This window comes from Gopherus flavomarginatus, chromosome 17, assembly GCF_025201925.1.
Source record: "Gopherus flavomarginatus isolate rGopFla2 chromosome 17, rGopFla2.mat.asm, whole genome shotgun sequence".
NCBI lineage: Eukaryota > Metazoa > Chordata > Testudines > Testudinidae > Gopherus > Gopherus flavomarginatus.
The window spans coordinates 25,734,276-25,750,188 of NC_066633.1; the positions used below are offsets into that span (position 1 = coordinate 25,734,276).

The 15,913-nt window shown below is 47.2% G+C and overlaps 2 protein-coding genes across 8 annotated transcripts in view; one reads left to right on the top strand and one right to left on the bottom strand.

The window, feature by feature from the left end:
- Positions 1–17: 17 nt before the first annotated feature.
- Positions 18–4,751, top strand: CDC26 (cell division cycle 26). Its single transcript, XM_050926597.1, has 3 exons — positions 18–119; positions 1,292–1,400; positions 4,303–4,751. The coding sequence occupies exons 2-3, from the start codon at positions 1,320–1,322 to the stop codon at positions 4,477–4,479; spliced, it is 258 nt and encodes an 85-aa protein (XP_050782554.1). The 5' UTR covers positions 18–119; positions 1,292–1,319; the 3' UTR covers positions 4,480–4,751.
- Positions 4,752–11,721: 6,970 nt separating this feature from the next.
- The window catches only part of SLC31A1 (solute carrier family 31 member 1), an 86,572-nt gene continuing 82,380 nt past the window's right edge, over positions 11,722–15,913 (bottom strand). For all 7 annotated transcript variants that reach the window (XM_050926573.1, XM_050926571.1, XM_050926570.1 and 4 more), the window contains 3 exons: positions 15,569–15,641; positions 15,010–15,178; positions 11,722–12,792 (listed from right to left, as the gene is read on the bottom strand). In XM_050926573.1, the coding sequence (XP_050782530.1) occupies positions 12,591–12,792; positions 15,010–15,178; positions 15,569–15,641 (444 nt within the window). In that variant the 3' untranslated portion in view covers positions 11,722–12,590. The remainder of the gene's footprint in view (positions 12,793–15,009; positions 15,179–15,568; positions 15,642–15,913) is intronic.

The window sequence follows — 15,913 nt, forward strand, 5'->3', positions numbered from 1 at the left end:
TATGAGCCGGGAGGGCGGTGCCGGCCGGCCCGGAAGGTGGCGCGGGGCATGCTGGGAGGTGTGGTCCCGCGGGCGGCGGCGCAGGTCGGTGAGGGGCCCGTTTGGTTTTGGCGGGGTCGGTGAGTGCTGGGGCCGCAGAGGCGTGGGGGGTGTGGGAGCCCGTTAGGCTGCTCTGCAGACGGGGCTGGGATCCCGGGGCCCGGCTGCAGCCCCCGCCCGCGGCGGTGCCGGTCTGTGCGCGGTGCCCAGCGCGTGGCCTGGCCTGAGTGCAGCTCCTGGGCGCCGGGCGCTGCGGCTGAGGACGGGTCAGTGCAGCGGGCGCTAGTTCCTCTGCTTGCCCAGCGCGCGCCCCGCCCCTCGGGCGCCAGCCTGCTCCCAGACCCCGCACCTGGAGCAGTAGCTGCAGGCCCTGCTCACGCTGTGCAGCGTGTCAGCTCATTCAGTGAACTGCAGTTGTCAGAGTAACAAGACAAGTCTCTGCTCCATGTGCTGCCTAAGTCACATCCTTCAGACACTGTCTGCGGCTCCCTCGGCAAACCAGGGCCCGCCAGCCCTTTAAATACAGCCCTTGAGCTCCCGCTGTGGAGTGGGGATTGCCCCGCTCCAACTGGGGCACAGGGTCGGGAGCTGCTCTGCGTGGCTCCCGGAAGCAGTGGTATGTTCCCCCTCTGGCTTCTACGCGTGGGGGCAGCCCGGAGGCTCTGCTCTGCAGGCTGCCCCCACCCCAAGTGCAGGGGTGGCACCTCTGGGCAAGGCAGCACGCAGCAGAGCCACCTGGCCACGCCTCTGCGTAGGAGCTGGAGAGGGGACATGCTCCTGCTTCCGGGAGCCACTTAAGGTAAGTGCTGCCCCGAGCCTGCATGCCTGAGCCACCACCCCCCGCACCAGCCCTGAGCCCCCTCTTGCCCTCAAGCCCCTTGGTCCCAGCCCGGAGTACCCATCTACACCCAAAGCCCTCATCCCCAGCTCCACCCTGGAGCCCCCACCCCCAGCCAGAGCCCTCAGCTCCTCATACACCCCAACCCCAATTTCATGAGTATTCATGGCCTGCCATACAATTTCTATACCCAGATTCAGGTGACCAGATACCAAGTGTGAAAAATCGGGACGGGGGTGGGGAGTAATAGGAGCCTATATAGGAAAAAGACCCACAAATCGGGACTGTCCCTATAAAATCGGGACATCTGGTCACCTTAACCCAGATGTGGTCCTTAGGCCAAAAAGTTTGCCAACCCCTGTACTAGTGCAAGATAGCCAGGTTCTGCTGACCCTCTATTAAAAATTCAAACAGGAACCAGTTTGTCTGAGAAGCATTCGAAATGCTGCGTCGGAAACCAACCCGCCTGGAGTTGAAACTAGATGATATAGAAGAGTTTGAGAGCATTAGAAAGGATCTTGAGGTGAGAGTAAACCTTCTGGAGACACCTCTGTATGGAAACCAGGTGATTGAACCCTGGTAATTCGGACATGTGCATAACGGGGCTTGTCTGAGAATAGAACCTCACTCTGCAGCAGTATACGAGCATGTACAAAAACCAATAGAAAATTTCAGCTAGTGCAGAACAGCAGCCTTTTCATTTAGTGATGGGTCATGTACCAAGCATCTTACTCCTCTGCTCTACAGCCTCCAGCTAACATCTGGGTACCGTTCAAGTTGGTTGATCATTTGGCTGATGTGTATCTTAGACTTCTCTCCTCTTCTCAGTAGTCAAGTGAAGCTGGGAGTCTTGATTTGACAGTCCCTAAATTGGTACCTCTGGGGTCTGTCATTGTCAATGGAGAATTCTGATGTTGGAACTTGCTTTTTTGGGACCCTAACTGTGGGACCTCCAGGATATCTTGCACGGCCTGCCCATCTGCTCAGGTGGTCCCTGAGGGGAATCAGTGAGTGGAGAGGAGATCTATCTATTTCTGGTAGGGTAGGGGGTGTAGAGGAGCATTGATGTTAATGTAGGTTTATCATTGTGTGAATGACATTTGTATTCATGCACCTGTAGCCATTGGGACAAGCATAATATTTACACTGAAAACATAGAATGATGTTAGTTGGGAATCTTGGGGCTATAGGTGTGCACTAGTTCTGTGAAAAGCTCTGGAACATCTTAAAACTTCAGAGCCATCAGAATCCCCGCCTGGAATGATAGCCCCATAATTGGGAATATACAGGCTTTCTCCGTTTCTTCAGGGAATGGTTGTGAGTAACTTTATCTCTAAACACATCCTGAGCAAGACTTGGCTTCCCTTAACTTGCAGGTTTCAGAGTGATAGCTGTGTTGGTCTGTATCCGCAAAAAGAGTGAGGAGTGCTTCACAACTACCACCTTGAAACCTGTCGCCATGCAAGGCACTGACTTTAGCCATATGAAATGGACATCATTAACTTGCAGTGTACTGCCATACACCCGTGTGACTGGAGCATCCCCCCCCAATTAATTGATAGCCATTTGTATACATGCAGGTTGTGAGATGTCTTCATTCTGTGACTCGTATATTAACACTTATGGGACAACGCATTTTCATTAGGGCTTTCATTCATAGTTAACTCATGTTATTAACTCAAATTAATCGTGATTAAAAATTAATTTTTGATTTTCTACATTTTCATATATGTTGTGTTGTAATTGAAATCAAAGTGTATATTTTTATTATAAATATTTGAACTGTAAAAATCATAAAATAAATAGTATTTTTCAATTCACCTCATACAAATACTGTAATGCAATCTCTTTGTTTTGAAAGTGCAACTTACAAATGTACATAATTTTTTTGTTACGTAACTGCACTCAAAAACAAAACCCTGTAAAACTTCAGAGCCTACAGGTCCTACTTCTTGTTCATCCAATCGCTAAGACAAACAAATTTGTTTACATTTACAGGAGATAATGCTGCCCTCTTCTTATTTACAATGTTATTAGAAAGTGAGAACAGACATTTGTATTGCACTTTTGTAGCTGGCATTGCAAGATATTTGCGTGCCAGATATGCTAAACATCCATATGCCCCTTCATGCTTCGGCCACCACTCCAGAGGACATGCTTCCATGCTGGTGACACTTGTTAAAAAAAATGCATTAATTAAATTTGTGACTGAACTCCTTGGGGGAGAATTGTATGTTGTCAGCTCTGTTTTACCCGCATTCTGCCATATATTTCATGTTATAGGAGTCCCAGATGATGATCCAGCACATGTTCGTTTTAAGAACACTTTCATAGCAGATTTGACAAAAAGCAAAGAAGGTACCAATGTGAGATTTCTAAAGATAGCTACAGCACTGAACCCAAAATTTAAGAATCTGAAGTGCCTTCCAAAATCTGAGAGGGACGAGGTGTGGCACTTGTTATCAGAAGTCTTAAAAGAGCAACCCTCCGATGCAGCGCCTACAGAACTCAAACCACCAAAAAAGAAAATCAGCCTTCTGCTGGTGGCATCTTTCTCAGATTATGAAAATGAACATGTGTTGGCCCACACTGCTTTGGATTATTATCGAGCAGAACCCAATATCACCATGGACACACGTCCCCTTGAATGGTAAAGCATGAAGAGACATATGAATCTTTAGCGCACCTGGCACATAAATATCTTGTGATATTGGCTACAACAGTGTCATGAGAAGGCTTGTTCTCACTTTCAGATAACATTGTAAACAAGAAGCAGGCAGCGTTATTTCCTGCAAATGTAGAAAAACTTGTTTGTCTGAGCAATTAGCTGAACAAGAAGTAGGACTGAGTGGACTGGTAGGCCCTAAAATTTTACATTGTTTTACTTTTGAATGCAGATTTTTTTGTACATAATTCTACATTTTCAACTTTGATGATAGAGATTGCACTACAGTACTTGTATTAGGTGAACTGAAAAATACTATTTCTCTTTTACAGTGCAAATACTTGTAATCAAAAATAAATATAAAGTGAGCACTATACATTGTATTCTGTGTTGTAATTGAAATCAATATATTTGAAAATGTAGAAAACATCCGAAAATATTTCAATATGCTATTCTATTATTAACAGCACGATTAATCACTATTAATTTTTTAATTGCTTGACAGCCCTAATTTTCATCCTTATGGTATCCAAAAACATCCAATGAACTTGTTCAGTCTGTAAGCAATTTCTCTGTAATGAAATCAGCTTACCTAACATTTTTTCTACCTTCACAATTTGAAGGCTCTCCCTGTGGTCAGTTGTCAGAGCTGAAATGGACATCTCCTTGACATTGCTAACATTCCCTCCATGGAAGAGTTTCTCTAGTTTTCCATTGTCCTTCATTTTAGTTGATCACTTTTTTTTCTGCCCTCTCCCAGAGTTGTAAGAAGCAGCGTGAAGATGTGGATGTAGTGGGAGCCACTGATGGAGAAGGAGCTATTAGTCTGAGCAATGACCACAAGAGTCGAGAACAAATGATAAATGACCGAATTGGTTATAAACCTCAGCCCAAACCCAACAACCGTTCCTCTCAGTTTGGAAGTTTTGAATTCTAGAGATTTGATGGCCTGCCACCTTCCACAGGCAATTGAGTATTGGACCATGATGGGGTGTTCATCCCAGACAGTGCTGGCAGAGATGTTCAAAGGCTGTTCGGGTAGGTCTGGGACTGGCCTGTGTTTGCCAATGAGTCTTGGGCTTCAACAGGGGAAAGTGTTTGCCTTTTCCCAAGGCTGGTGGGATGTGTTTTTAACCTGACTTGTTACTGTGCCTCCAGAAACCCCTCTGCCCAGCAACTTTGTTTTAAATAAATATTTTTTTTAAATGAGAGGCTCTTAATGTATCAGAAAACACACGCAGGGGCAGGTAAAGATTAATGGAAAATGTGACCAGCAGAGTTGGCCTCCTGTGGGGGAGAAAAACAGGAATCAACCGAGGCCACTGCCCCCATAGGGATTTGCACAGAGGCAAAGCTCTGCCGCCATGGAGCAATCTTTTTGGTGTTCTTAAAAACCCAGCTCCAAGTGGTGCAGGTGTTTGAGCCCAGGGGAGCAATTCAGAGAGGTGTCACTCACATTTTTATGGATTGGGTACCTGTGAGTGAAAGCGTCAGTTTCTCTGCACACCGGGGGGTGGGAGGGGGGCGGCAGCAGGGCAAACTTCCCTAGACACTGCACTTGCACAACTGCCTTACTGTTTACTCCCAAGTTGTTGAATCCTTGGCTCCCCTGAGCGTGCCACGAACGAAGCCAAGTATGATGGCTGCTATGTGGATTGCTGGTTTACTAGGAAATGGACCAGGCTTCAACTCATTTCACAGAAGTCATTTCATAGCTGCATTCAGACAGCTACTGCCAAGCTGAGGTGGATTTGAGTTGGCGCCTCAAAGATGAAAGGCTCAAATCCCTTTCACAATCCAATCTCCCTCTCTAAATACTTCCAACAGTGCAACAGTATAAATGGGAGGCTGGGGAGGTGACTCACTTTGTGGGCTTTCTGATCAATAAGTTTGACTTGGACAATGGAAGTAGTAAATAATTAAAAGCCGGACAGTGTCACTAGCCTGTAGCTGTTTGGAGAGGATTTTTAGAGTGCTGAGGGGCGTTGGCTGTAAAGAGGAAAGGCTACCAATCATAGCTGCATAGCTTAATGTCACAGACAAAAAATACCCCTAAACAGATTGTTTTCTGGCAGAGGCTGATCAGCAAAATCCACAGGTCTGAGATGAAGGTTAGCAGTGCTAGGGTTAACTAGCTGCATAGCCAGCACCTGTACCTGAGTGAGGTCATGGTCAGCTAGTTCAGGCCACAAGTAAGTGACTGAGAGAAAGCTAGGTTACAGAAACTGAGGGAACTGAGTCTTGGTGTACAAGATTGACACTCCACTCCCTACGGGCAGAGCCTGGGGACAGAAGGCAGGACATGGACCCTCAGAGTGGATGACCAAGTTAACATCTCTGTCACCTTCTGTCCAAGGTTGTTTCCCACCAGTTTTTGATGGATTGGCCATTCTTGTTCCAAGTGGCCCAAGTGATGGAGTAACCACCGTTTTTTGAGAGAGACCAGGACTACACAGGGGCAGATTTTCCCTGTCTTAGTTTTGTCCTGCTGCTTCTAGTTATAAACTCATCCATTATACTAAATTCCTCTCCAGCATTGCTGTTCACCCACTTGAAAGAGCTGTAAGTTTATGGCCCCTCTGCTCAGGATGTATATAGAAAGCACAACTTCCTCCAAAAATCTGCTAACTACTGTTCCTCTACCTGACTTTTCCCATCCATTGTAAGCTTACATGAGCAGAAAGTTACCTCTGCTGGTCATGCATCAGTGAGCTCCAGCACTACTGTCCCAAGAGCTTTGGAGGCTGTTTTTCATGGGCTGGTATTGGTACTCAAGTGCCACCGCAGATACTGTTCCTTTTCTCCATTCTTAAACACAACAAGCCTGGTACTCAAAGCCTCTGCAGTGTATTTGTCCTGTGAAGGTGGGTCAGCTGGAAAGGGGCTGCGGATAAGGCCATGTTGAGCAGTTTAGGTGCTGACTCCATAGGCCACTTACAGCTGGGTAGTTATTCCTCGTGGAGGCTGTTGGTGCCTGCTCTGTGCCTAGCTTTACCTTTTCCATGTTGGAGGTAGCTTCCAAGACACTTCCACCCCAGTAAAATGCAGTCTATTTTATTAACTAATTATATACAGGAAGAGCTCTATTTGCATTTCAAACAAGTTGTTTCCAGAACAGTGGATTTAAAAACAAAGTCATGGTCCCCTGTTACCAACCCTGTGATACAGCTAGAACCAGCTATAGCTCAACTAAAAGGCACTACCCCCAATTGTTTCCTAAAGGCACTTAGATAAAAAAGCAACAAAAGACAGTTTATTTGCAACAGAATTCAGAGTCTAGGAGTTAAGTGAACACTGTAATTCCTCTAAGGTCACAATCAGAAGGCACAGTCTGAAAACAACATACTTGCATACAGTCCATCATACATTATCTTTAAGCATGTTAAATCGTTGAAGAACAATTATTAGTCATTGGAGAGGGGGCTTTCCTCCAATAGAGGTGTAGTGTCAGCATCAGGAGGTCTGCCTCAAACACTCCTGCAAAAGATTCCAGGCAGGAAAAGAGGTGTTACTAGAAGGTGCTCTAGAGAGGTTGGCAAATCAACGAGCCTGGGCCAGGAACATAGGGATGTTAGGATTGATGTACCATGTGGAGATTGTAACCCAGGGAAGGATGTGGCTCTGTCAGTTTATTTTATAAACACACCACTAGATTGTCAATTTACATTTGACCACAAAGGATAAAACCTGGCCGTGGATTGAAGGCTCATGAGAAGCCCACAGAGATAATAGGGGCACATTCATATTAAGTGAGCCTCAAGGCTAAGACATGGCCTTGGCCACTCTTAGCAAACTTGTGAAGTGCAGTGATTCAGGCTAGCAGCAGGGTCTCATCAAGCAGAGGAAGCATGCTGCAGCCAGGGTAGAGATGACAGGCACAATTCATGGATGGGGGATGGGGAAGGGTAGTTTTGAATTGTGCTTGGTACCGGTGTGCCCCTCTCTTCCTCTCCCAGCCTTGGCCTGACTAGCATCAGAACATACTTCATCCACTTGAGCCAGTGCCAACCCCTCTAGTGAAGTTATTTAAACTTCAGGGCATGGAACCATTAATAGCTGGGGGGCAGAAAGCCCCCCCCCCCCCAAGTGCCACAGGCAGGAGAGAATTGTTTGAAGTACATTAGGAGGCTTTTTCCTTCCATGAAACAGCTGGTGCAGGCCACTGCTGGAGAGAGGACATCCGTCTGGCTGGAACTTTGCTGCACTATTGTACCCTACCTAGTTTTCACTGTACACCAGTTACTCCTCAGGAGGCCACTCCTCCCACAGCACCTTGGACGTTTATTTGGGTATGGAAAACACCAGGATTGCAAAGGGAAGAACCTGCACTGCCAGGCATGGAAGAATGGAGGCAGGAGTCTTCCTTATCTCCCATCAAAATCCCAGAAGGGATAGTCACATCTGATCCCCCTGGATTTTCATTCACATGCTGACCAGCTACATGAAACAGCAAGAGCTGAAACCTAAGTCCCGCGGCAGCACTTTGAAGTGTGTGTGTGTTCACGTGCATGCTCTGGGAGAGGGCTCTCCCAGCGCTCCTGGTGAACCACCTCCATGAGGGGTTTAGCTCCGAGGGCTGGGAGCCTGTCCACACCAACACTTTAAAGTGCTCAGGGGGGTGATTTTTCACACCCGAGCAGGTTAGAGCGCTATAAAACGTAAGTGTAGACAAGCCCTGAGAGACTCTACAATGAGTACTCTGACACAGGAAACACTACTGCCAGTTCATCACAGCTGAACCCATAGCCTTCTGGGACATTAACTGCTGGCAGCAGTTGCTTAAAGTATCAACAAGCCACAATGTGCTGAGAGGTCAGTGGCTATTTGGACACAACCAGAACATGAACTGGAGTTCATGTTGGGACTGATTCTAAGGCCGCTCTGACCATGCATCCCCTGGGCCAACCTAGCTTTTTCTTCCTTGCCTCTGCCATTTCTCACCCTCCCGTGATTTTATTTAATTTCAGAGCATCTGGAGAGAGTAAGTTTGTGTGACAGGCTGCTTGAAACAATGCAGCCCTGCCTCTCACATCACATTCAGGGGCTGTAAAACAAATGGCATTTCTCTAGCATCTTTCATCCCAAAGTACCTTACAAATGAGCTAATCAACTCTGAATAGCAGCAGTTCTCCAGCTTTCCCATTCCATGATACTCTTTGGGAGAGACCCAGGCCCACCTTTCCCACCGCCAGATCAAGAAGAACTCCAAGGGCTTGACCTTAAGCCACAGTATCAGAACCAACAATATACAGAGATCACACCAAGAACCGGAGCAGCCATTTCACACCACACAGCTGCTTAGGACAGGAAATGAGGTGTAAAATAACTAGTTAAGCTGCAAGGGGATTTAAGGAGGCAGAACAGCATTTCTCCCATCAGAATCAGGCCAGCACACTCGGCTAACAGCCCACCTCCTACCCAGAAAACCAAGAGATCTGTAAAAAGCGGTCAGCAACTCAGCTTTACATCTCATCTCTAGCACCCTAGCAACACAGAATTCTCTAGTTCCACAGTTTAGCTGTGACTCAGAGGGAAGACCACCAACTTTTGAATCAACCCTGCTGCGCACACGGATCTCCCAGCAGGACCTGAACCCTGCCTTGTTCGTGAGATCTGTTGGGCTCCTAGCACGAGGGGCCTGGCTGGAAGGTGGGAAGCTCTCCATTGGCTGCTATCCAGCTCTGACATTGGCATTGGTTGCTCCAGCACAGTCATGTTGAGAAGTTTCAGTCTGGTGATTATGATAAAGAAGAGTCCTCAGGGTTGGAACTCCTTTTACTGACCCTATAGTCTCTTATCCCCCAACCCTCATCTAAGGCCTGGTCTACACTACGCATTTATACTGATTTTAGCAGCATTAAACCGATTTAACGCTGTACCCGTCCACACAATGAGGCCCTTTATATCGATATAAAGGGCTGTTTAAACCGGTTTCTGTACTCCTCCCCGACAAGAGGAGTAGCACTGAAATCGGTATTACTATATTGGATTAGGGTTAGTGTGGCCGCAAATTGACAGTATTGGCCTCCGGGCAGTATCCCACAGTGCACCATTGTGACCGCTCTGGACAACAATCTGAAATCGGATGCACTGGCCCAGTAGACAGGAAAAGCCCCGCGAACTTTTGAATTTCATTTCCTGTTTGCCCAGCGTGGAGCTCTGATCAGCATGGGTGGCCATGCAGTCCCAAATCCAAAAAGAGCTCCAGCATGGACCATACGGGAGATACTGGATCTGATCACTGTATGAGGAGGCAAATCTGTTCCATCAGAGCTCCATTCCAGAAGACGAAATGCCAAAGCATTTGAAAAAATCTCCAGACAGTGGCCACAGCAGGGACTCAGCATAGTGCTGTGCGACAAGTGTAACAGAAAGCCAAAGAATCAAATGGACACTCATGGAGGGAGGGAGGGGGTATTGAGGACTCCAGGTATCCCACAGTCCCCACAGTCTCCGAAAAGCATTTGCATTATTGGCTGAGCTCCAAATGCCTGTAGGGTCAAACACATTGTCTGGGGTGGTTCAGGGTATAGCTCGTCAATTTACCTCCTCCTCCCCCATGAAAGAAAAGGGAAAAAAATCGTTTCTTGACTTTTTTATATGTCACCCTATGTCTACTGCATGCTGCTGGTAGACACTGGTGCTGGGGCAATGAACAGCAGCACCCTCTCCTGTCCCCGGTGGCAGATGGTGCAATATGACTGCTATCCATCGTCATCATCAGCCCATGAGTGCTCCTGGCTGGCCTCAGGTGAGGTCGGCTGGGGGTGCCTGGGTAAAAATAGGAATGACTCCCGGTCATTCCCAGTAGATGGTACAGAACGGCTGGTAACCGTCTTCATCGCAGCAACTGGGGGCTGAGCTTCATCAGCCCCCTCCTTTCATGTCTAAAGGAAAGATTACTGCCTGGACTATCATAGCAGCGGGATGCTGGGCTCCTCTCCCCACCCCCCCCGTTTAATGTCCTGCCTGGACTATCATAGCAGCTGGAGGCTTCCTCCCCCTCATTTTATCTCACTAACAAGTCAGTGTTTCTTATTCCTGCATTCTTTATTACTTCATCACACAAATGGGGGGGGGGACACTGCAACGGTAGCCCAGGAGGGCTGGGGGAGCAGGGAAGCAATGGGGGGGGGGGTTGTTGCAGGGGCACACCTAGAATGGCATGCAGCTCATCATTTCTGCGGGATCTGACACGGAGCGGCTGTGCTCTCTGAAACACTGGTTCTCTAGTACACTTGCCCCATATTCTAGGCAGGACTGACTCTATTTTTAGATAAACCATAGAGGAGGGAATGACTCCCTGGGTCATTCCCATTTTTGTCTTTGCAGCCCTAGCCGACCTCAGCCAGGAGCACCCATGACAGCAGCAGACAGTACAGAAAGACTGATAACCATCATCTCATCGCCAATTTACAATGGCACAGCAGACGGTACAGAACAACTGGTAACCATCTCTGCTACCTTGCAAAGGCAAATGAATGCTGCTGTGTAGCACTGCAGTACCGCCTCTGTCAGCAGCATCCAGTACACATACGTTGACAGTGACAAAAGGCAAAATGGGCTCCATGGTTGCCATGCTATGGTGTCTGCCAGGGCAATCCAGGGAAAAAATAGCACGAAATGATTGTCTGCCGTTGCTTTCACGGAGAAAGGAATGAGTGACGACATTTACCCAGAATCACTCGCGACACTATTTTTGCACCATCATGCATTGGGATCTCAACCCAAAATTCCAATTGGCAGGGAAGACTGTGGGAACTATGGGATAGCTACCCACAGTGAAATGCTCCAGAAATCGAAGCTAGCCTCGGTACATGGATGCACACCACCGAATTAATGTGCTTAGTGTGGCCGCATGCACTCAACTTTATACAATCTGTTTTACAAAACCGGTTTATGTAAAATCGGAATAATCCCATAGTGTAGAAGTACCCTAAGAGGAGCAAATTTTAAGGCTGGTATATCCTCCCTATACAAGTTTGGTTCTTTACCTGCCAGCCCAGCCAAGGAATCTCCTCTACAGAAATGTCAATCTTTAATAGCTTTCTTCATGTCACTTGGTTTAACTGGAAAGAAAAAAGAAATCACAATCTTGAAAACAGTCAGAACAATAGAGCCAGCTGCTGACAATTTGCATGGAATGACAAATCTGAGTCTAACAGCACATGGCTGCAAATCAAGATGAAATCAACAGGGCTTCGATGGTTTATTTAAAGTCTCTTTCTGCTACTTAAAAATGCAATTGCTGATTTGCATATGGCGAGTACGTTTCCATGATCAGTAAGCCGAAGTGGCCAGTTGGAAATGTTCCTGCTGTTCAGAGCAAGAATACAGCAGAAAACCAGTAACATTAAACAGACTTGAAAGCAGCCCCAGTCTGGCCCAGATACACATAGATACAATATGCCCACTGGAGTTAATAAGAATGGTGCACACTTCTCGGAGCAGACCTGAGCCCATTAGGCCTCTGATGATTTACCAGCAGCACACTGTAATTTTGTGGACAGAAGTTTCTACAAACTGTCCCAGAGGGTTTTGCTGGCACAGAGGTCAGTCACATCCCTGCCTCCCTCCCCCAGGCATTAAGTACAGATTTTTTTTGAAAATTAAAATAGCCATTGTCACATACTGGCTCCTTTATCAACCATGCATAAACCCCCCAGATCTGAGCATTTATTCTTTAAAAATAAAATGCTTTAAAAGGACAGTTCAATAATCTTGAAAACATCTACTTGCTACGTAATTTCAATCAGGGAAAAATCTACAAATACAACATAAATTGTGGTCAAGGGTGGCTCTAGTGTGACCTCAAGAGCTGGTCCATCTAATGTAGGCGCCAGGCTGCTTGGTGGGAAATCCTCAACACCAGGAATCTCCGTGAGCTGCCCAGGCATTGTCCTGACTAGGACATTGGTGGTAAAACACACACTGATTTTCATGGTGTATGTTGCTTCTCAGACAGCTGGGGAATGATCCTCATCCTCTTGGTGACTGCAGTTAGAGCGAGCGAAGGGACAGAGAGAGGCTCTCGCTCTGTGTCCAGCATTAATGGCAGTGCTCCGTGATATCCACAACAACTGCCTTTTTCCAGCTGAAGAAGAAGTAGCCAGTGCCTGCGCCTGCTGCCACAGCTATGCAGAGGTATGCATTGTAGGTCATGAAGATCAGCATGAGGAAGTAACTGACCACCACTTGTATGATGTGCAGCACTGTCTGCAGGAGATGAGGGAAGCTCAGCATCTGTTGTCTGAGGAATCAGAAAAGGATGACCAGTCAGTGAACAAGAGTCACAGGATGGGAAATGCAGGGTCCCCGCAGAGAGAAAATAACCCATGGGCTGGGAATGCCAAGTTACATAAGAACATAAGCAGGGCCGTACCGGGTCAGACCATAGGTCCATCCAGCCCAGTATCCTGTCTACCGTCAGTGACCAATGCCAGGTGCCCCAAACGGAGTGAACCTAACAGGTCATGATCAAGTTATCTTCACCCTCTGACAAACAGAGGCTAGGGACACCATTCCTCACCCATCCTGGCTAATAGCCATTAATGGACTTAACCTCCATGAATTTATCCAGTTCTCTTTTAAACCCCGTTATAGTCCCAGCCTTCACAACCTCCTCAGGCAAGGAGTTCCACAGGTTGACTGTGTGCTGTGTGAAGAAGAACTTCCTTTTATTTGTTTTAAACCAGCTACCTATTAATTTCATTTGGTGACCCCTAGTTCTTACATTATGGGAACAAGTAAAAATAACTTTTCCTTATTCACTTTCTCCACACCATTCATGATTTTATAGACCTCTATCATATCCCCCCTTAGTCTCCTCTTTTCCAAGCTGAAAAGTCCTAGCCTCTTTACTCTCTCCTCATATGGGACCCAATCCAACCCCTCATCATTTTAGTTGCCCTTCTCTGAACCTTTTCTAATACCAGTATATCTTTTTTGAGATGAGGAGATCACATCTGTACACAGTATTCAAGATGCGGGTGCACCATGGCAATAAGATATTCTCCATCTTATTCTCTATCCCTTTTTTAATGATTCCTAACATCCTGTTCGCAGGGCCGGTGCAAGGATGTTTAGCGCCCTAGACAAAACTTCCACCTTGCGGCCCCCCCCCCCCCCCCCGCGAAGCCCCTGCCCCGAGGCCTCCCTGCAGCAGAACCCCTCCCTCCACCCTGAGGCACCCCCCATTGCTGCAGGTGGCCCTCCTCGCGCTCTCCTGCCCCAGCTCCCTCCACCTAAATGCCAGCGGCGACCGGGGCAGCCGAAGATCTGTCCGCCGCGGTCGCTGCCAAAGAAAACAGTGCCCCCCAAATCCTAGTGTCCTAGGCGACCGCCTAGGTTGCCTAAATGGTTGCATCGGCCCTGCCTGTTCGCTTTTTGACTGCCGCTGCACACTGCGAGGACGTCTTCAGAGAACTCCACGATGACTCCAAGGTGGAGGTTAAGTCCATAAATGACTACTAGCCAGGATGGGTAAGGAATGGTGTCCCTAGCCTTTGTTTGTCAGAGGGTGAAGGTGGATGGCAGGAGAGAGATCACTTGATCATTACCTGTCAGGTTCACTCCCTCTGGGGCACCTGGCATTGGCCACTGTCGATAGACAGGATACTGGGCTGGATGGACCTTTGGTCTGATCCGATACGGCCGTTCACATGATCTTTTTCCTGATTAGTTGTAGCTAAATTAGCCCTCATCATATGGTATGTACAGTTGAGGTTACTTTTTTCAAATGTGCATTACTTTACATTTAACCACATTAAATTTCATTTGCCATTTTGTTGCCCGATCACTTAGTTTTTTTGAGATCTTTTTGAATGCGGCCATGAAACACCAAGAGAGATGGGATAGTAAAAGGCAGAGATCTCCTGTCATGTGTATTTGTCATAGATGACTGCAATATTCTCCATGAAGCTGGGTGCTTTGTAATAAAACTGGTTATTCCTGAATAAGGAATAACTATGTTCACTGGGTGATCACAGCTGCTAGGGTCAAAATCATTCCAGCTCATTTTACTACCTGGACCTCATTGCATACAGGCTGCTCTGTGTGGCTGGCAAACAGAGGCCTTGACCACTCATGGGCACAGAAAGATCCTTTGGTGCCTTACGTAAGAATAGGCAGAGAATCTAGTGTCCTGGCCAAATTAAAATGTGGAAACAGCACACCTCCCTGCGAGTTTCCCCTGCTTTTATTTCTTGTTTCCCTTTTTGTAAAAAGGACCTCACGTGGCTGGTGCAGAGTAGCTGTTACGTTCCCTTCCCTCCAAAAAAAGGGAGCTGCAGGTTCCCTGTATTTATAGTTTGGTCTTTAGGCTCCTTCAGGATGAAGCGTGTACAAGCATGAAGTTAGTTTTACTGCAGAGGACTCTGATCTGTGTAGAATTTGCTATGTTTCAGTCTTCCCTGTGTTTTCTGCTGAGATGAGCAGGGTTTGTGTTAGAAGGAAAGTGGATTCTTACCCAACTGTTTTGTGCGTCTCCATCAAAGTGGTGCCGTTTGGTCCCGGGACAGGCATGGAGTTGTAGCGAATGCTGACCTGTGATTTACGGAGCAGACTCTCCCGGGCTATTTTGAGGCCCTCATAAAACATGGCTAGGAAGAAGACTGCAACAAAAGCACCAGCCATTTCTGACAGACAGGAAAGGACAAAACAAGGTTACTGACTCTGCACAGGATGAGTTGTCTGCTTCAAGCACACAGAGAAAAGCACCTAACAATCCAACAAACAGCTCCCACTGCACAGGCCACAGGGAGTGCAATGTCCAACCGCATAAAGTGAAACTCTTGACCACATTCACTAAGGCTTGTGCAACACTCAAATAGTGACATGGAAGTCATCCCATCACCTTCAGCCTCTGTGCCCCAATTTCCAACCTGTTAACCATCTTGCCTTGGACGCTCTAGGAACCTCTGACCTCGTGGGGTGGGGTCATTCAGACAAGACTGCTCAGTAGCAAGCCTTTGGTTTGGCCTGGGGTGAGCAACAAGTCAGCCGTTTGCTAACATAGCTTTACTAACCTCCAGGTGTATTGATCACCAGTCCATAAAAAAGCAGTGGCACGTTCTTGTAGCTGAAGTGGAAAGTCATGTCCTGGCCAAGAGAGAAAAATCATTTAAAACCTCAGCAAAATGCGTAAGCTCCAAGGGAGGGAGACAGAACTTCACAGAACACACACAAGCCCTAAGGAAGTTAAATGGAAGGACATTGTGACAATATAACTAGAGTTAACCAACCTTGGAAGCAGTCTATTCTGGTCAGTAACTAAGTACATAGTTGAAATAACATTCTATTGCAAACCTAATGTAGCACAAACACAGACCGCAGTGCGAGGTATTGCTGTGCACACTCCAGTCACAGCTGTA